This window comes from Urocitellus parryii, chromosome 1 (assembly GCF_045843805.1).
Source record: "Urocitellus parryii isolate mUroPar1 chromosome 1, mUroPar1.hap1, whole genome shotgun sequence".
Classification (NCBI taxonomy): domain Eukaryota; kingdom Metazoa; phylum Chordata; class Mammalia; order Rodentia; family Sciuridae; genus Urocitellus; species Urocitellus parryii.
Window position 1 is genome coordinate 36425434 of NC_135531.1, and position 21169 is coordinate 36446602.

Sequence of the window (21169 nt, forward strand, 5' to 3'; positions counted from 1 at the left end):
ATTAGTTTGAAGACAATTTAAAATCAATTTTTTCTGACAAGGTCTTGGTATTTATAGCACCTAAGACATAGTAGTTGTTCAATAAAATTTGTGAATGATAGATAAATGCTTGTGTCTCAGTCAAAACCAGATTAGTACTCTCCTATAAAGAGAGCTAAACTTGGGTAGCAAAATAGAGGTGTGTGCTGAAGAGGGATGCCTGATTAGGACATCTCTTCTCAAAATGAAGGTAGACTAGGGAATGTAAGTGGATGTGTCAGTATCAGATATGTAGTTAAATCTTGAAGAAATAAGTGTTTTTTGTATGACCTCTGTTGCTCATGAGTGTGAGTCGTCAGCCCATAGGGAAAGTTCTTGGCAGCAGAACAGTGGAACATATTTTGTAACAGTGGCCAGATTGAATTTGGGAGAAATTTAATGAAGTTCACATACTTAGTCTTTGGAAGGTGAAGGTAAAAACAATTGGGTATTCATGTTGTACAGCTTATTTAGAACCTTTTAGAGGATTTATTATAAGACCCTTACATTAATTACAACCATCTGTGCTATTCAGTAAAAATAATAGTAACATGTTGAATTGTGTCTTGAACCAGCTAGATATTCTACAGGGAGAGTCTTAACCCCACCCACCCCCGTGCCTCTGTTCCATTGCAACTCAGCTTTAGCCTCTCCTTTCTGGGTGTGTAGAACCTCAAGATCAGATGACAAAGCTTTTGGGGCAGGCACCCAGACTTGTGCTTATGTGTGATCTTCTACATTCCCTGTAATAAGTCAGAGCTTTTCAGAGTTCCCTATGGACATCACATTTACCCATCCATTTCCTTTTAAGTTTTTGGTCAACTTCTTGGGAGCCCCAGTTGGTAATGCCACCTTAGTAGCTGCAGGGGTAAGCAATCAGCATTGATTGTCTTTAATAAATGACTTATGATTAGGGCTATTTGAAGAATAAGCTCTTAAGTGAGATCAGATCTCCAAATATTGTTATCCTGTTTTAGATCTGTCCTTTGAATTCGTATGTGTAAAGCACTTAAAACAGTGAATGCTGTATAGCAGTATTATTATGCAATATGCTCTATTCTTTGCTTGGAATGCCTTCTCCCTGCTTGTTCATTGACAGAATCTTACTCATCTTTCTAGTCTCAATCCAGAGCAAGCCACTTGTTCTCTAAAGTTTTACATGACAGCGCCAAGCAGATTGACTTAGATACTTCTATATTTTTACTTAAATTTTCTGCTTAAGCAAAGCAATAATCATACTATTATTGTCCTTACATTTTCCCTTTAGTTTTCAACTGCTTTGAGACAGGAATTACTCATTTTTTTTTTTTTTTTTTAAAGAGAGAGTGAGGGAAGGGAGGGAGGGAGGGAGGGAGAGAGAGAGTTATCGGCGGACACAACATCTTTGTTTGTATGTGGTGCTGAGGATCGAACCTGGGCCGCACGCATGCCAGACAGGCGCGCTACCGCTTGAGCCACATCCCCAGCCCCAATGCATTTTTGTCTTTCAGGAGCCTCTAAAACTACTTCTTGCCAGCAGCACTTTTGTTATTCTTTATTTCTGGAGCAAGGATCTGGGTTCACTAGGTTATACTCATTAAAATGAGCATAAGAAGACTGGTATAATTAATTTACACTTTACCTCAACACTTGAACAAAACTGCTTCATTAAAGGAAACATGTTTCTTTTCTCATTTTAACATCTTTCTGTTAGGGTTGGCTCTTTAAAGTAAGTGGCCAGGTCATAGTCATAGCTTAGTTTCAATTAAATTGTAATTATTTGTATTATTGATACCATGCAAGTTGAGTTTGTCATTTAAAATGTCTTCTAAATGATTATACTGAGTTGATGTTAAATCAGAAACTTATTAGGGAATTGGAGCATTCCAAAGTGGGCCATTAATTTCCTATTAATAACAGTATTTGTCATCAGAGGAATGACCACATAATCAATAACTGAGAGTCATATGGGTCCTTAAAAAGGAAGATATAGAATTAACAGGCTATCCCCATCAGAGCAAAAGACATAGATTTAACAAGCTAAATAATTTATATAAAAATTTTGTGTTTAACTTGACTGCTGAAGAGAACACTGTTGAAAAGATTATTGTGTAACCATTTTGCAGATACAGAAGGTGCATGAAGTACTTGTCTTAGATTTGCAATATGGGATTGTTTTTGGAATATAGTGTGAACTTTTTTTAAATGACACTTAAAAACATACTTTGGCCTTATTTTTGCTTTTCTGGAATTGCTTAATTATTTATTTAAAACTATATGAGAAGGTTTCTGTTATTTGTTACAAAGCATTAGTTGCCATATAAATTTTGTTTTCTTCCCTGCCTCTTAAAGTATAATTTACATGTAATAACCATTTGCCCATTTTAATTGTAGAGTTTGAATTTTTTTTTTTTTTTTTTGGCGGGGGTGGGGGGCGGGTTAGGGACTGAACTTAGAGACATTTTATCACTGAGTCACATTCCAGCCGCACCACCACCCCTTTTTTCATTTTGAGACAGGGTCTTGCTAAGTTGGTGAGGTTGGCCTAAAATTTGTAATCCTCCTGCCTCAGCCTCTCAAGTCACTGGGATTAGGGTGTGCATCACTTCATCCAGCTGAGTTTGTTTGTTTTTTTTTTTTTTTTGTATATACTGGTGTAACCACCACCACAATCAAGATACAGAAATATTTTCATAACCCTAGAAGGTTTTCTGTTGACTCCTTCTATTTGATCTTGAATACTACAAATGTGATTTTTATTACTGTAGTTTTACCTTATTTAAAATGTCATATAGATGGCTGGGTACAGTGGCACTGTCCTGTAAAAGTCACATAGATAGACTCACAGCATTAGCATTGTACTTTAGAGATTTGTGCATGGTGGTGTGGTGATATTTTGCCCCTTTCCATTACTGAGTAGTATCTCTACTACTCAGTATGTATCTGCACTACTCAGTATTGAGTATCCATAATATGGATATACCACAGTTTCTTTCTTTATGTGATGATGTCTAAGTTATTATTGCTTTTAACTGTTAGAATTGTAAGGTTAGAATAACACTGCTATATACGAGTCTTTGAGTGGGCATATGATTTTGTTTCTCTTAGTAAACATCTAGAAATAGGATAGAACTGAATGTAAGATATGTTTAACTTTGGGAAACCATTTGGAAATTTTTTTTTAAAGTGGTTCTACTGTTTATATAACATTGAGGGGTTCAGTTTTGTTACATTCTCATCAACACTTCGTATTGTTGAGGTATATTTTTAAAACATTAGCAGATATTTTCTTAAAGGGACATAGTAAATATCTTAGACTTGTGTGCCATGTAGATTTTGCTGCCGTTACTCAACTATAATATTGTAGCATGGAGGCATCCATAGACAGCATATAAATGAATGCATGTGGCTATGTTAGTAAAAGTTATTTACATAGAACAGGCTGCACTTAGGTCAGAGATTGCTAACTTCTGCTTTAAGTGTTCTGATGGGTATATATAGGTATAGCATTGTGGTTTTAATATTTTGGGAGTTTCAATAAGACATGCAATCCATGGATAGTTGTCTCCTGATGATATTTTCATTTTCATATTTAATAAGTACGCTTAAAGTATACTGTTTGAGTTTTAACACATAAATATGTTTTGGCAGATATATATATAAAGCCATTATCACTATTAAGATAATGAACATATTCGTCACCCGTCACTGTTTCTCAGTTTTGTAATTCACTCTCTCTCCTATGCCTATCTTCATTCGCCATGCTGATCTGCTGTCACTATAGATCAATTCACATTTTCTAGAATTTTATGTATGTAATCATGAATATGAAATATACTTATCTGTTTCTCTCACTGTAATTATTACATTGTTGTGTGTGTATATATAGATAACATTTTTTATTGCTGGGCAGTATACCATAATTTATTGATTTAACTGTTAGTAGCTATTTAGGTTTTTCCAGTTTTGGGCTTTTACAAATAAAGTGGCTATGAACATTTGTGTGCGGTTCTTTGGACATGCTTTCATTTTTTTTATGGCAAATATCTAGGAGTGGAATAACTAGATAAATATATGTTTAATGTTTGAAGAAAGTACCAGACTTTTCCAAAAGTTGTGCCATTATACATTATAGTATATGCTCCACAGACTTGCTAGTACTCAATATGATCAGGTTTTTTTCATTTTAGCCATGCTGGTGTTGGAGGTATAGTTGTTTTAGTTTGCATTTTCCCAATGACTAATGGTGTTGAGCATTTTTTTTCACGTGCATTTTGCCATCTGTTTATATTCTTTGGCAAAGTTCAAATCATATCAGTTCTAGTTAAATCTGCTGCCCGCTTTTTAAATTATCATCAAGAACTCTGAAGGGTCTAAGGTTTTATCGTATTTGCAAGCTAATAGGTTGGTCAGCCAGTTTGAGCACATGACATGAAACTCTTGATTCAAAGAAAAAGGACTTGATTACTTATAGCACAGGAAACAGTGTGGGATCTATGTTTCTATCATTTTTCCTTTTCTGCCCCTGCCCCAATTCCCATAGGGATGACACAGGGCCTACATGTGTGCTCTGCTCAGTGGTTTGCATTGTAGAGTTGCAGTTCAGTTCCTGAACTTTAAGAAACCTTTGTCCTAGAGGGCACATTATTTTTATTATACTGGATGATAAGTAAATCTACCTAAACTCTGGAAGAAGACAGGCTTTATCTTTTAAAGCCCTTAGCTATATGAGCAATCTTGAATTGTTGGTCCAAGGTGAAAGGCTCTCAGTGCCTTTGTTTATAAGACATGCAATCCATGGACAGTTGTATCCTGATGATATTTTCATATGATTTTGACCTCTGATGAAATTTTCCATGACAATACCACTTCATTGGTCACTCTTGATTAATATACCAGTAGGGACTGGGACCTGATCCATTTCGGTTTTCTCATACTGGATTCAAGATTACTATTAATAGAATTTCAGTAAGTAGGATATGGCCATTCTTTAGTACTGACCTTAATCATTGTACCCATCCATCCAGGGCCTCTTCTAGAATCAGACAACAGAGCAAATTCCTAGAAAGGTGGCCTTCTCCTTTAGTTTCTGTATTGACTTTACCACTTGGCCTTAGGCTAAGTGTAACAAGATGTTTTAGCAATTATATACTGCATTGTCACGTGAGGAGAAAGTCTAGGGCAAGTCCATCATTCATACTCTTGCCAGTGATTTGATCCTGACATGAGTGCCTTCCAGAGCCCAAGTGTTGTCATTGCTGATCACATCAGCCTCAGTGAGACAGATTTTTACCACCTTTTTAATTGGACAACTCCTGTGGAGGGGAATCCTGCCCACAGGACATGCATAAATAAGTCACTTATTCTTCCAGTAAGCTTTCCCTCAGGAGCTTCTAACCAGCAGTAGCTTAGGTTTGGAAAGATTTCCAGTCATCTGAGGACTACTTGGTCTTCCTTAAACATTTTCTGGTCCCTTGTAACCACTTCTGAGGTGTAAGTCATCGTGTTTTGTAAAGGGAAGGAAGGTAGTACAGTGAAGTACACAAGGTAGTACACAAGAAATACAGTCCCTGGGCAACCTAGGAGTCCTGGAAAGAAAATATTGTTTATAATTGAGCCCTCCATTATTTTGGGGCACAGACTGACATTGCCTCCAGTGTGGTCTTCATTCCCACTTCAGTTAGAATGATTTGAGTCTTGCAGTTTTTGGAGAAATTAGGAGCAGTCAGTCAGTCTTTCCTACTTCTCATAAGCACTTGAACACCAGTTGAGTGGCAATTGTCTACCTTATGGTTTCGTGTCGGCTATGAGAAAGATAGTGAGGCAAAAACCTCACTAGAAGGAGCAGAAACGTGGCTATCCGTAGGTGGTTTTAAAGGACTTCTAAGTAAAGTTAAGAAAGTTGATGATCAGATCATAATCAGAGCCTTCTGATGAGGGGCCGCAGACTCAGCATCAGTTTAAAGATGCTTGTAATAGTTGGAGAGCTGCATCAGAGCATTTTCTTTCATTGGTAGGGCTCTAGGAATGGTTCTGATAGATAATTAATGTTCCTTCCTCCTCCATACCTCTTGGGATCTAAGGTGTTCTCTCCCCAGGTGCCAAGGTAATTGCTCTCCCTCCACCTCTCACAAATTCATTGTGTTTCATTCTGGTAGCTATAACTTCACCTGTTTTCTAGAAGTCCTCTCCTCTTACCCAAGCTTTTCATCTGGAGTGCCATTTTTATAAAAAAATTAAGAGACCTATTTTGTTTCTTTGGCTTATGTGGGCCATTGTAAGTGTATTTGGCTAGCATTGTATTCAACCAAGTAGTCAATATTCTCATGAAAAAAAGATGATGTCAGTTCAGTAAGAGAATCCAGATGGTTGAACTGGAATTAAGTTTGAATCTTTTAAGCCTATTTTGACCAGGATATCACCTGAAACAGGTACCAACCAGATTGTCATAGGGTTGCTCTTGGGAGAAAAGAAAAGGATCATGTCCAAGAATGTAAAGGGCAGAATCCTAAATTTTCCAGTTAGGATTATATAACCTTCCTACCCCTTTTTGTCTTCATCATTACCCAGGAAGCAGCTAAGAAGAGATGATTCCTTTCTGTGGACAACTGAATTTGATTACCAAACTGCCTTACCCAGATTTTTTGGTCAAGGAGGAGGTGAGGGAAATAGTCACAGAAATCTTTTTGAATCAATGTTTTGAGAAGGCCATTGTAAATGCGCCATAATATTAGTATCTGTTGATGGTAGAGAGTATGAGAAGTCCATTAATACCTTTAATGTTAGCCAGTTATTAGCCAATTACTGAGTAGCATTTGTGATTAAAAACTGCAGTACTCTCGTACTGATGGTGATCCAAAAAGTTGAACAGAAGACATAGATTAATTTCAGAGGCTACAATGTGTGGCCTGAACTAGCTGATCAAACTGCAGTAGCAACAGTGTAAACTGAAAAAGTGTTAACAGTGGTAAAGCACAACTGACAGCCTAGAGATGGAGCCAAAAGTCTAGTATAGTCAGCCTTCAAGTACCAGAGACAAAACCATGTGATATGGCTTTTTCACTCTGAGACAGGGCAACTCTTTGTAGGTGTCACAAGTCTGGCACGCAGTCTACATCAGAAACAGGGTCTTTTACTTGTGCTCAATCCATGACGGTGAATGTGTTGGCACATCCAGAATAAGTTGGATCTAGGCATTAATGGTGACAGTCTGGGTGCAGGTGTGATTAGCAGTTTGATTCCAGTTGATTTCATTAGAGAACCATCCTTTATATGGGCATCAAAATAAGTGACTCAGATTAAGAATAGGGAATGTTGACCAGAGCTATGAGGACAGTCTCAGTTTCTACCCATTGGGCAAAGCCATTGTGTCTACTTTTAGTTTTCATGGTTTTGAGGTTGAACACCTTCAGCAGCCCAGTGAACACTATCAGGTTTCAACCTAACAAAACCATTAGTGAGTCAAGGATCCCATTAACCTGTTGGCTTTACTTTGGTCAACAGAGAGTGGGAGCCACCACTTTTTCATATAAAGCCAAAGTATAAACTGACTGCTTTCTTAAATATACCCTTTACATTTGACAAATGACACTTGTTGGGCACTTCTAACCTTATTACTGTCTTTCTAAATCTTGTAAATGTACTTATTGTTAGATGCTGAAGCACTGAAACAGCAGTTTATAGAATCAACCCCACCCCCCCAAGGTCAAGAGAACTTCCCTATCCTGCTCTGAATCATGCCTGTACCCCATCAGTTGAATGTAAAGTGCCTTTTCTCCCTCAGGGAACTAGGTAGGATAGTAAGTTAGGCACTTGAAATTTTGAGTTCTTCACATTCCTGAGTTTCTCCCATCATACTTGGTGAGTACATATTGACTGTAGCTCCACTTGAGAATAGGGAGACTTTGGCTCTCCCCTTAATTTTCTTTCTCCTTAAAAGCACTTGAAAGTAGAGGGGAAGGGAAAGATAGAAGAGAAGTTATGGAGGAAGAAAGTGATTCTGGTTTCAAACAACACACAGACTGCATGGGTTCAGACAAACAAACCTCCAGTGTTTTCAGCCCCTTCAGAGATCTCAAGGTTATTCTTCTGACAGTCTGTTTCAGCTATGAAAACTCCTGATTTCAGCTGCCCCCTCTCATGTTGCTTTCCAGTTGGAACTTCCAGGTCATGTCTTTGGCTTGAAAGAATACTTCTTAATCCTGGACGTTTACTGCCCCATTATCATATCATTTCCATTTTTGCCTAGTTTTGACATAAAAGTTTAAGGGTTTTCACTTGGTCTGTAACTATGATTTTCTCCTGTCCACCCTCCAATATTTTATAGTTTCAGTGGTTTTTTTAAAAGCCAGCTTCATTTTGAGTTAATTTTTTAATGTATGATGTGAAGTATAGGTTGTAGTTTGTATTTTCCATGTCGATATCAGATGTTCTAGCACCACCATTAAAATATTATCTTTCCTTTATTAAAATACTTTGGAACCTCTTTTTCAAAAGTTTATTCTGTAAGTGGGGCTCTGTTTTGGGCTTTATTCTGTTCCATTATTCTTCATAGTTGTGCTTTCACCAGTGTCATTATCTTCATTGCTGTAGCTTTGTAGGAAGTCTTGAAATCGGTATAGACCTTCCAATTTTGTTTTCTGCCTTTCTATATAAATTTTATTATCAGTTTCTTCAAAAAAGCCTGCTGAGATTTTGATCTTGTATATTTTTTTAATTCATATGTTATATATTTCAGAAACAAAGAAAATTCAGCTCCATTAGAGGAAAATACCACAGGAAAAAATGAGGCAAAAAAAAGAAAGATTGCAGAAACTTCAAATGTTATCACTGAGTCATTGCCATCTGCAGAATCAGAGCCTGTTGAAATTGAGGTGGAGATTGCTGAAGGCACAATTGAAGTGGAAGATGAAGGCATGGAAACATTAGAGGAAGTGGCTTCTGCCAAGCAGTCCATAAAGTACATACAGAGCACAGGTTCCTCTGATGATTCTGCTTTAGCATTGTTGGCAGATATTACCAGCAAGTACCGACAAGGTGATAGAAAAGGGCAGATTAAAGAAGAAGATGGCTGTGCATCTGACCCCATAAGCAAACAGGTAGAAGGTATTGAAATTGTGGAACTTCAGCTGTCACATGTGAAGGACTTGTTCCATTGTGAGAAATGTAACCGTTCATTTAAATTGTTTTACCATTTTAAGGAACACATGAAATCACACTCCACTGAGAGTTTCAAGTGTGAAATATGCAATAAAAGGTACCTTCGGGAGAGCGCATGGAAACAGCACCTAAATTGTTACCACCTTGAAGAAGGTGGAGTGAGTAAGAAGCAAAGAACTGGGAAAAAAATTCATATATGTCAGTACTGTGAGAAACAGTTTGACCACTTTGGACATTTTAAAGAGCATCTTAGAAAACATACAGGTAATTAGAAAATACTTTGTTAAAAGTGTATTTGTTCCACATTTATATGAAGTCTAAATTGTTTTTTTAAATAGTGCCATATAAACTAATAACTTCTGTCTTTTCTAAGACAAAACACACATTGCATTTATAGTATTGAAATATTGATACTTTAAATGCAAATCATTATCAGCTTTGAAAGTGATTGTCCCTTTTATGCCTTACCAGTTTCTATATTTTTCAAAGAAATACATAAAATATTCTGATTTACTTACTAAGGATTATAAATTATTCAGTCCTAATAGTGGGATTTTACTGTTCCTGTTATTACATTTTTCCTATTAATACGTTACATAGATAAGTACATTTATAAGATGTCTCTGACATGTTTATACTTTTTTGCATACATTTAGTTATGTTTTGGCCTAGTTGATAGGCAATATACCATCTTACTTCACATCTCTCACCAGCAAATGTGTCAGGACTGGTGGATAGCCAGGGAGCTAAGAAGGATCATGTCTTCATACTATTCCTTCTCCTGGGAGCCATCCTAGACCTAAAGCACAGGTTCCAGAAAGGTCTGTCTAAGGCCCTATGGTTCTCACAATTCTGTATTTGCTTGTTTCCCTGTCTGATTCACTGTCCTTGTTCCCACTCCCCAATCATTTCCTTGTGAGGTCTCGTGAACCATGCATAGGACCTGCTACCAATAGCTTGAAACTCGGAGAGTCCTTAAGTCCACTATAACAAGTAAGTGCTGAGTATCAGGCTTCTGAACACTTGTTCCCAAGTCCTCATTGCAGGTAGTGGTTAAGGCTGTTTTTTAGATTGTTGATATGGTGACTACAACATAGATACACTATACTATTCGGGATCTTTCTCTTTGATGCTAGAGTTTGGAGAAAGCTTTTGGTGAAATATTTTTATAGACCCCTCACTATCTAGAATCACTTGCTAATATTAGTTGAAAATGAAAAACTAGGTAGAAACAGATAATATGGTATCCTTTGCCATTTGAATTTTTGCTGTCAATATTTGGAAACTGAATACAGGAGTAGAGAGTAGTCAGAGAATGTACTATCCTTAAGGCTCAGTATGAATTTAAAAGGTTTTAAGGGACTAGTTTGGGTAATTAATACACAGTTTTTATGTAAATTAAATTCTGATTTCAGATTTGTACACTTTAGAAACTGATAAAGATTTTTTGGTCCTTAAAAAGACAAATATTCAGGGTTGGGGTTGTAGCTCAGTGGTTAAACGCTTGCCTTGCATGCAGGAGGCACTGGGTTCGATCCTCAGCACCACATAAAAATAAATAAATAAATGAAACAAAGCTGGGCGGCTCAATTGATATTTAAAATACATGCATATATATGTGTGTGTGTGTATGTGTGTATATATATATATATATACACACATATATATGTATATATATATTCAGCTAGGCACAGTGGTGCACGTCTATAATCCCAGTGGATTGAGAGGCTGAGATAGGAGGATTGCAAATTCAAGGCCAGCCTCAGCAACATTGAGGTGCTAAGCAACTCAGTGAGACCCTGTCTCTAAATAAAATACAAAATAGGGCTGGGAATGTGGCTCAGTGGTTGAGTGTCCCTGAGTTCCAAAAGGGTACCAAAAAAACAAAAACAAAACAAATATTCATCTATTCTTTGGGTCTCTTGTTGAACATTTATGTGATAACTGTGGATTAATTTTGCAAAAGGATTAAATACCACCAGAACAGTAAACAATCATTAGAATGTAACCAGTGAACTTTGATAGGGACTTCCAGCACACCAGCAGAGGACCAGTTGCTTTTTTATATTATTTTTTAGGACTATGATATTTGATAATAGGGCAACATGAACTCTTTTAGAAATTTTAAAATGTACTCTTTATTTTGGATTACACAGAATATAGGTTGTATTTCTTTGATTTCAAAATGATGTGAGATAAAGTAACTTAATCTAAAGTAACTAAGTAATTAGAAAATATAGGACCACATGTCCACTGGACGATCACTTTAGCACATAAACAGTTTTGACATTTAACTTCAATTACTTTGCTAGTAATCAGTGACAAGATTGTTGTAGGTAAGTGATAGATGGTTTAGTGAATTTGAGAAGAGCATAAGTAAGCATTTTAAAATTGTGTTTGTTAATAAAGGATGATCACTTTTCCCTTTCAACAAATTTTTTCTTGTAACCAACTAAGTACAAAAAATGGAGACAATCCTGTCCCCAGCCACAAAACATAATACACCCCAACTCATTTTCATATTTTGAATATTTTTATTGGTTTAATGTTTTTGTTTCTTGTATATTCTTAAAGTATGTACCATAATCTGTGGCTTGATTTGCAAAGTTTTAGCTATTCACATACTCTGAATTTATTTATTATAGTAATGATCCCATTCTGCTAGATCATGGACTTAGAATCCAAGGAGCTCAGTTATATTGGGGAAAATATTCAGACAGTTTGATAAGCTAAATGCTGGGTTGCTTGGGATGGAAGAGACAAAGATGGCTTTCTGGGGGTTACCCTATGGTGACTCAAGAGAAGAAGCCTGGAAACAGGCATTCCAGACAAAGGAAATGAAACATTCAGACATAAAAACAAGTAGAAGCAAGTCATTAGGAGTGCAGGTAGTGCATATGCTGAAGGATTGGATTTTATCTTGGAAGATTCTGGGTCATTTTAAAGGAGTTTTAAGTCAGAAAGCAATCTGATCAAATTTGGTTTAGATGATTGGCAAGATAGATGGGAGCAGCGTGAAACCTACTGACTCTAATAAGGAATCTGTTCAAGTAAACCAGAATGGGGAGTTGGTAAAGGTAGCTACAATGGAAAAGGGTTGGACATTTTAGTAATACGTAGGTAAAATCCATAGGATTTGGTGACCAGTGAGGTGGTGGGGAGGCAGAGGTGGGTGGTATTAGAGAGGGAGCTTCCTAGCTTTCTCATTTAGGTGACCAAATGATTGGGGGTTATTAAATTACAGAAAAAACAGGTAAGCAGTTTAGGTGTTAAAGAAGAACCAGAGCAACTGACAGCTATGCCTGAGGGATAACCAGTGTGAAAGACAACCTAGAGCTGGCCTTTAGCCATGTTTTTAAATAGTGGACTCCTAGTTTCCAAGAGAGAAAAGTATAGAATCAGAATGTGGGTCCAGAAATAAGTCAGTTCCAACTCTAGTTCTGATATTTGCAAGCATGAACTTGACTGGTTCACTTTACTTTGAGATTTCTCGAAGTGTAAATAAGGATAACAATACCTTCCCACAGTTTTCCATTACTGTGACAAAATATATACCTGAGATAAATCAACTTGAAGGAGGAATCATTTATTTTGGCCCACAATTTCAGGGGTTTTAGTCCATGGTCATGTGACTTTTTTGTTTCTGGGGCTGTGATGAAGCATGGTGGAGCAAAACTGCTCACCTCATGGCAGCCTGGAAGAAGAGAGAATAGGAGGGAAGAAGAAAAGGAGACTGGAGGACAAAATATATACTTCAAAAGCACACCTTCAGTGACCCACTTTGTTCAGCTAGGCCCTATGTCCTAAAGGTTCCACACCCTCCCAGTAGCACCACTAGTTAGGGACCAGGCCTTCAAAACATGAGCCTTTGGGGAACATAAGCAGATTCAAACTGTAACGCCTACTTTCCAGGGTTGTGACAAATATGAAAATGGTGAAAGCACTTTCAAAACTGCAGCTACCCACACATCTAAAATAGAAATAATCTGTTGCTGTTTCTATATTTTACTGGGCTTATTAAAGTAAATTTTAAAATAGAAACAGTTCAAGTGGCATACAGTGAAAAGTTAGTCTCTTTTTTACTTAAGTAGATCTCTTCAGAAGTAAACTACTGGCTGGTGGTATAGTTTGGTTGTGGAGAGTGTTCTTAGGCATGTGCCAGGCTTTGGGTTCAATCCCTAGCGCTACAAAGAAAGAAAGAAACAACTGTTATCATTTCTTTATTTATCCTTCCAGGTGTATTCCTTGGATTTTCAAATAACCATACACATACATGCTTGCTTTTTGAGAAAACAAATAGCATGCCGTGATAGCAGTGACATTTATCTTGTTTTTTGGGGGGGAGGGGGAAACGTTGTATCTATGAATACTTAATTTTTTTAAATTGTGGATGCACAATACTTTAGTGTATAGTTATACCATAATTAACTACTCCTATTAATAAACACTTAGGTTTTTGCTAGGTCTTTGCTATTATAAACTATGCTGCAATAAGCATTCTTGTACATTTATCTTTATGTGTGTGTTCAAGTAACTTAATTTTTAAGAGGAGAACTGCCAGGAGTATGAGTATGTGCATTTAAAATCTTGGCAAATATTATCAAATTGCCCTTAAAAGAGGTTCTACCAGTTTATACTTGTAAGTTTTATTGATAATGAAAAATTATAATAAAACCACAAAATTTAATATTTCTTTTAGCAGTATCTCCCAACATTTTTGGAATTAAAAGGGGTTTCTGTATCAACAGTAATTCCGGGTAAATAGGTATTCTTTCTTATATTAATTTTTTATCATGGAAATCGTACAAAAGCTGTATGTTTTTTAGGAAATAATGTTACTTGACTGCATGAATCCTTATATTTAAGTATGAAGGTCTCATCTGGGACCTCATTTCTGGAGCTCCACCTCCAAAATTTTAGTCTTGTTCTCTAAGTATTGTCCTTTCTCCAAATTTCTTCACTTTTCTCATAATTTTTCTCTCTAACCACATTTTCTTGCTTAGAAGAACTCACTTCCTCTTAAAAATCTTATGTCTTGGAATCATTTTAGGTATTTGCTCCTGCTCCCTGGTTGCTGAGTACTGATAGAGATAATTCATGTCTGAGATCTTCAGTTAGATAGTTTGGTGTTTGTTTCCTCTTTCAGTGATTATTCCAGATCATCACTATAGTACTCCTTCTCTCACAGCAAATAACAGTGGTTTCTCCTGGCTTGAAGAACCCTCATAGTGATCTGTTCTCCCAGCCACCTTTCCTCTTCTAGGCTTTCTTGAGAGAGTCTTTATACTGATTGTTTTCACAAACATGCCTCTAACTCTCCTCATCCCAGACAAATCTGGCTTCTGATCCCAGTTTACCACTGACTTCTATAATTTCCCTTAGTTTTCATTCCTTCTGCTTCTTGGCAATTATATTTCTGTTTTCTTTGCTAGCTCATCTATCTGCCTTTTTAACTTCGTGTTTCACTAAGTCCTTTCCTTGATTTTGTTATCATACAACATACTCTGAGAAAATTTATCCATACTGGAAGTATTTATTACCACTGAAAATAACCACTAATCTACATATCAGTCCACCCTCTTATTTGGCTCCAGAATTATTTATACAACTATCTAGTGGCTGCCATCCCTCAGCTCTGAGTAACTTGAACTGAACAGACTCAAAACTGAATTCATAATCTTTCCTACCACAGCTACTCCAATCCTACTTGTATTCCTGAGTCCTGGGTTCTTTTCTGATTGGCATTCCACTCATTGTGAGAAACAGTTTCTCCCTTCTTAATCCTCATCCACTGTGCTGTTTTATACTTCTGGCCTCTCCCTAGAGCAGATTTTCTTGATTCCTTCTTTCATTCCGTTCCAGGTAGAATTACCCTCCTCTTTTGTGCCGCTGCAATTCATTTCCTGTGGCTCTGTTTTCTGCAAGGAGTTTCCGGTGCAATGTATTTATTTATTATCACATATTTCACTTACCCTGGCCTTTGACAGGAAGTTTTTTTAAAGGACATTGTATTTATCTTTCTATCTTCATTATCTAGCACATAATCTGTTACTAGGTAAGTGTATAAAAATGCTTATGGAAAGAATAGTGATGCATTTCCCTAAAATAACAGATTGGTCATGATTTTTATCTAAGGAAAATAATGCAAGAAATGAAAAACATGGTACAAAACTTTAATCCAAATTTGATCAGAGCTCAGATTAAATTAATCATCATTAAGTCATATTTTCTGAGAAATCTTGGATGTGGTAAAATATCTGAATTATAAATTGTGAATTTCCCCTTTTAAGAATGTACTATTAAAAGTAACCAAAAAGCAAAAAACAGACTCTTAAAATTTGCTGTTTTTCTTATTGTCGGTATATTTTTTTCTCTTATAATAGGTGAAAAACCTTTTGAGTGTCCAAATTGTCATGAACGATTTGCTAGAAATAGTACTCTCAAATGTCATCTCACTGCATGCCAAACTGGAGTGGGGGCAAAAAAGGGAAGGAAGAAGCTGTATGAATGCCAGGTATGTGTGGGTGTATTCTGTCCTTAACAAATGAATTTGTATTTGCATTCTTCAATAGTGAAAGGTGATAGTAGTCCCTGACTTACCACAGTTCAATTTGGGATTTTTTAACTTTATAATAGTGTGAAAGGTCAGTGGAAGTCATACTGTGAATTTTGATCTTTTCCTGAGCTAGTAATAGGTAATAGGATGCTCTCTCATGGTGCTAGACAGAAACAGAGAACCATAGGTCCCAGTCAGTCAGTGATCAAGAATGAAACAGCTGATGCTCTACAGTGTACTTTGTTGCTTAGCTGTGATAGTCAGTAGGTTTAAGTATATTGAAAGCATTTTTAACTTAAAGCATTTCCAACTTAGAACATTTACAGTAGATCTATCAGGACATAACTCGTAAGTTTAGGAGCATCTGAGAATCTCAAGCAAAGGTACAGAGTTGACAGTTTGGAAAGGAATGAGAGTAAAGAACATCACTGTGTTGATTTTAAAAGGAGAAATAGTTTTAGTACTCAATCCTAGATGATACTGATACCAATTTTAAAAAAATACGTACTAAACAATAGGTAGCGTGAAACTAAAGTTATTCTTAGCCAAAGAGCAGTCAGTCTGAATTTGGGAGAGAGACTGGGGAGGCAGAACAGCTATACCTGCTGCATCATCTTTCATGATAAAATAGTGTTGTTTTTTTTTTTTTTAAAGTAAGATTATGTCTCTTAAGTGTTGAAATTATGCTACAAATTATAATATGGTTACTTTATATTCCAAGAATTTATGTGGGACTTAAACAATGAGGGCCATATGAAATATTTCCCAGAATATTTAAAGTTGTTAGCAGCTAAAAGACCCAAGTCAACCGGTTAAGAAATTATGAAATAGCTTGGACAAGATTTTATTTTAGATACCATATTCATAATATTTCAACTTACTTGGGCTGGGGTTGTGGCTCAGCGGTAGAGGGCTCACCTAGCACGTGTGAGGCCCTGGGTTCGATCCTCAGCACCACATAAAAATAAATAAACAAAAATAAAGGTATTGTGTACAACTAAAAAATAAATATTTAAAAGATATATTTCAACTTACTATCAATATATGTTAAAATTACAGAGAATAATCCATATTTCAGTTAACATCTATCTTTTGGTTATTTCAGGTGTGTAACAGTGTGTTTAACAGCTGGGACCAGTTCAAAGATCACTTGGTAATACACACTGGAGATAAACCCAACCATTGTACTTTATGTGACTTGTGGTTTATGCAAGGAAATGAATTAAGGAGGCACCTCAGTGATACTCATAATATTTCAGAGCGTCTAGTAACTGAAGAAGTCCTTTCAGTAGAAACACGTGTGCAAACTGAACCAGTGACATCAATGACTATTATAGAACAAGTTGGGAAGGTGCATGTGTTACCATTACTTCAGGTCCAGGTGGATTCAGCACAAGTGACTGTGGAACAAGTCCATCCAGATCTGCTTCAGGACAGCCAAGTGCATGATTCACACATGAGTGAGCTTCCAGAGCAGGTCCAAGTCAGTTATCTAGAAGTGGGTCGAATTCAGACTGAAGAAGGTACTGAAGTACACGTAGAGGAGCTGCATGTTGAACGGGTAAATCAGATGCCAGTGGAAGTACAAACTGAGCTTCTAGAAGCGGACTTGGATCACGTGACCCCTGAAATCATGAGCCAAGAGGAGAGAGAGCCTAACCAAGCAGATGCTGCTGAGGCTGCCAGGGAAGATCACAGAGGTGCTGAGGGTTTAAAGACCAAACCAGCAGTGGATTCCCAAGTTGAAAAGGCAGAGAATGATGACAGAACAGCTATGCCGGTTTTAGATTGAAATAACGAATATATTTTTTAATTTACACGTTGGGTTTTTGAACTGGTTATGGGCAGTGTGACTGTCCTTAAACTGACAGACAAGTGGACCAAAGTTAAAAACTATTTCCTGTTGTGCTGAACTGTTTCTATCGAAACAAACTGATGCCCCTCACCCCAGTAATGCCACAGAGGAGGATCTTTCTCATAAATGAAGGGGAGCTTTGAGAAGTATATTTCTGAAAACTTAAATGGATTATATTCTTATTATATAGTTGGGTACGAAAGTATCTATTTTCATTGTAGTAAGGGTTCTTTATCACCATTTTCTCTTCCCCGGGTCATGTCCTTCCTCAAATTTTTTCCATATTGTAAAATCAAATGTAAAATCATTAGAATACAAGTTTATGTATTCTAATGCATGTTAGAAAATTGAATATGTAGGAAACAAGGCTGCATGAAGAAAGTGCGTTGTTACTGTGCAGTTAAAATTTTGGCTGGCTTTCTTTAGTTTGAACAACATTCTTGTCTACCCCAGTAGTCACAGGTGCCATCTCTGCAACAGAAAGAGTGGTGGTGGCAAAATTTCCAGAATGTTAAAACAAACAAACAAACAAAAAAACACCCATGTGCCTTTTTAAAACCAACTAGACTTTTCTATAAAACATCTCTGGTTCTTTCAAAGTTTGTGTTATAAGGAGCAATGTAGACAGTGCTATAGTACTTCATATTTTTGCTTATGATGACAACTACCAATTCTTTTTCATTTAAGTTAGATTGAGAAATTTCATTTAATGGCAGCTGAAGGGCCATTTTCAATTGGGAGAGTTCATTTACATCTGTGGTAAACTTTATTTTGATGAAAAGTTGCACTAGTATTTTACCACAGATGAAAAAAAAAAAAAGATGAGCATCATTTAAAAATTAATGTATTTAAAATAAAGTACAGAGAAAAACATGTATATAATATATCAGGCTTTGTTTTGAATGGAATCTTTCCCCCCAATCCTTAATGTAAAGATCTTGTGCTATAACTTTTAAAGCCATACAAATAAGAGTGCTAAACTGTGGACTTAAAAGTAGGTGTGTAAATATTTTTAATCAGTATTACTTAGAAAATAAAATATAACAACTACATAAAATAAACCAATATGCTATTTTCTTTACCTGTTAAATATTGGGAGATATTTACATTTTTAAAGTAAACTTTAAAATTATGTGTTCATGACTCTTTCTTATTTTTTTCAATTACCAGTGTGGAAGTTGGTATGTGGTCAGAGATACCATCTCATCTTTCTGCATCTGTATTAACATGATTTTTTCATGAACAGAGAGATAAAATTCTCAACACATACCTCCAACTTCAAAAGTCGGCTCAAGAAAAAGAAGGCAGAAGTTGGTATTCTTTGTAGTTCTTACATAGTAAGCATAACAGCAAGTGGAATTTTTTGAGTAGAGCCTTATTAAGTTTTAAAGATCAATTCAAATAACTTTTTGGTAATCCTGATGTTAAATAGTAACACGTTTATGATAAACATGTGGAAGAGAATGGCTTTATACAGTTGGAGAAGTCACAGATTTAGATGTATCAGGAATAAAAAGGTCGTGTTTTTTAAGATCTAAAGATCTATAATCCCAGCAGCTTGGGAGGCTAAGGCAGGAGGATTGCAAGTTCAAAGCCAGACTTGGCAATTTAGCGAGGCCACAAGTAACTAAGTGAGACCTTGTCTCTAAAACAAATACAGGGATGGGGCTGGGACTCAGTGGTAGAGCTCTTTCCTTGCACGTATGAGGCACTGGGTTCCATCCTCAGTAACAAAAAAATAAAGATATTTAAAAAGGAATATTTTTACAAAATTACAAAAGGCCAGGGATGTGGCTTACTGGTTAAGGGCCTCTGGGTTCAAACCCTGGTACCAAAAAAAAATTTAAAGTATATGAACAATTTTCAAGTGAGTGTTTGGCAGTTAAGTACCAACTGCAACACTTACCTAAGCTTTTTTGAAGTTAGAAAATACAATAATAGTTTTTTCACATTGAATATTTTAGGCTTGTGTTTGATGTCCATGTTCCTGAATTGTCTTTTTTTTTTTAAAAAGCCTTAGGAGATAGTCTGAAACTACTAGTCTACCAGCTAGTATCTAGTGAATTTTGAAGGCTAAAAATAACTCATGTTGTGCCCTTGAGCCATGGTATAAAACAGGTTTATTTTTAAATATAATCCTCTTTCTGACTTTAAGGCAGAGATCAGGGGCAAAAGTACATCAAAGTGTTAAAATTATCATTTGAGTTTTCATAGTTGGCAAAGCTTTCAAGACAGATTTGAGGGGCAAATATAACTGTTCCTTTTCCCAAAAGGTATAATAAGGCTATTAGTATGCTCAGAATGCCAGTGGATTTCATGGGAAATTAAGATGAAATCACCACTGGTTATAAGCCTTATGTTGAGTAGCACTTAGTAATTTGCAAAGCATAATCTTTTTTTTTTTTTTCAGTCTTTATTTTGTTTATTTTTACATGGTGCTGAGGATCGAACCCAGTGCCTTACATGTGTGAGGCAAGTGCTCTGCCACTGAGCCACAAAACCCCAGCCCTCTAAGATGTTTGACTACTTCATTTCTACTGGCGTTTTAAGTCTGCACTGTGGTAGTTGAACAGTAGAGTGTGCAACAATCTCTGCGCTCTGGTTTGAACAGCAATTCTCAGACACCAATTGGTTGCCCAACAATTCAATTCTGAGGCTACCCAGATTGAAAGCAGACACCCAATGTTAAATGCTCAGTATCACACCAGTGTCCCCACTTCAAGCACAGCCACAAATGGCGTCAACAAGCTACCAAGTAGTCATGCTCACCCAATTACAATTTGGGGTTCCCATAATCCTTAACCCTCAAAGTTTGATAATGCCTTAGAACAACTCAGAACTAAGGAAAGCACTATACTTAAATCACTGTTTTCTTTTTTTAAAAAAATCCAGGAACAATCAAATGGGCAAGATGCATAAGTATAGTGGGGGTGCAAAGCAGGAGATCAGAGTTTTTCTGTTCTTTCCTGGTTTGCCACTTTCCCAATACAATGATGTATTAATTTGTGAGTTTTCATTATCTAGGCTGATTAGATCATTGGTGGGTGGTTACTGAGCACCTTCCCAGCCCCTTGGCTCTTCTGGAGGTATCAGAGTGGAGCTGATAGTTACAGCCCTCTACTCAAAATTGATTCTTCTTTTGACCCATCCTCATCTTGAAGCTACCTAGGGGTTCCCTTCCAGTAGTTCATTAACATAAACTGGGGTTGGGATTGTGGCTCAGCGGTAGAGCAGTGACTGAAAATTTAGCCTGATTTTATTTGTTAGAGAAAATAGAGCTTTGAAATCATTAACACTAACCGTTGTGTTAATTACATCCAGAGAGGGACAGGCTAAATCTTTTTCATGTGTAATGCACTGAGCTGTCCTGTAGCTCTTAAATTTGTCATAAAGGATTCAAAGGGAAACAATTAAAACTTATCAAAACTTTTTCATTACCATTAATGAGATCTTTAAAGCTAGAGGCTTAGAAGTATATTACTTTAAAACCATGAGTGCAGATAATGTCATAAGTATAGACTAAATAGGATATTTTGAAATTCTACTGTGTCCTATAAACTCTTCCATTAATCCTTATTGACGTAGTAAGTGGGACAACATGA

The 21169-nt window shown here is 36.5% G+C and overlaps 1 protein-coding gene across 6 annotated transcripts in view; it reads left to right on the top strand.

Annotated features, from left to right (window-relative positions):
* The window catches only part of Znf131 (zinc finger protein 131), a 30159-nt gene extending 11499 nt beyond the window's left edge, over positions 1–18660 (top strand). For 4 of the 6 annotated variants that reach the window (XM_026393611.2, XM_026393614.2, XM_026393613.2 and 1 more), the window contains exons 5-7: positions 8735–9420; positions 15540–15670; positions 16818–18660. In XM_026393611.2, the coding sequence (XP_026249396.2) occupies positions 8735–9420; positions 15540–15670; positions 16818–17504 (1504 nt within the window). In that variant the 3' untranslated portion in view covers positions 17505–18660. Of the gene's footprint in view, positions 1–8734; positions 9421–15539; positions 15671–16817 lie in introns of those variants that run through there. The other 2 variants (XM_077795631.1, XM_026393617.2) reach the window with 2 other exon arrangements.
* The last annotated feature ends 2509 nt before the right edge of the window (positions 18661–21169 follow it).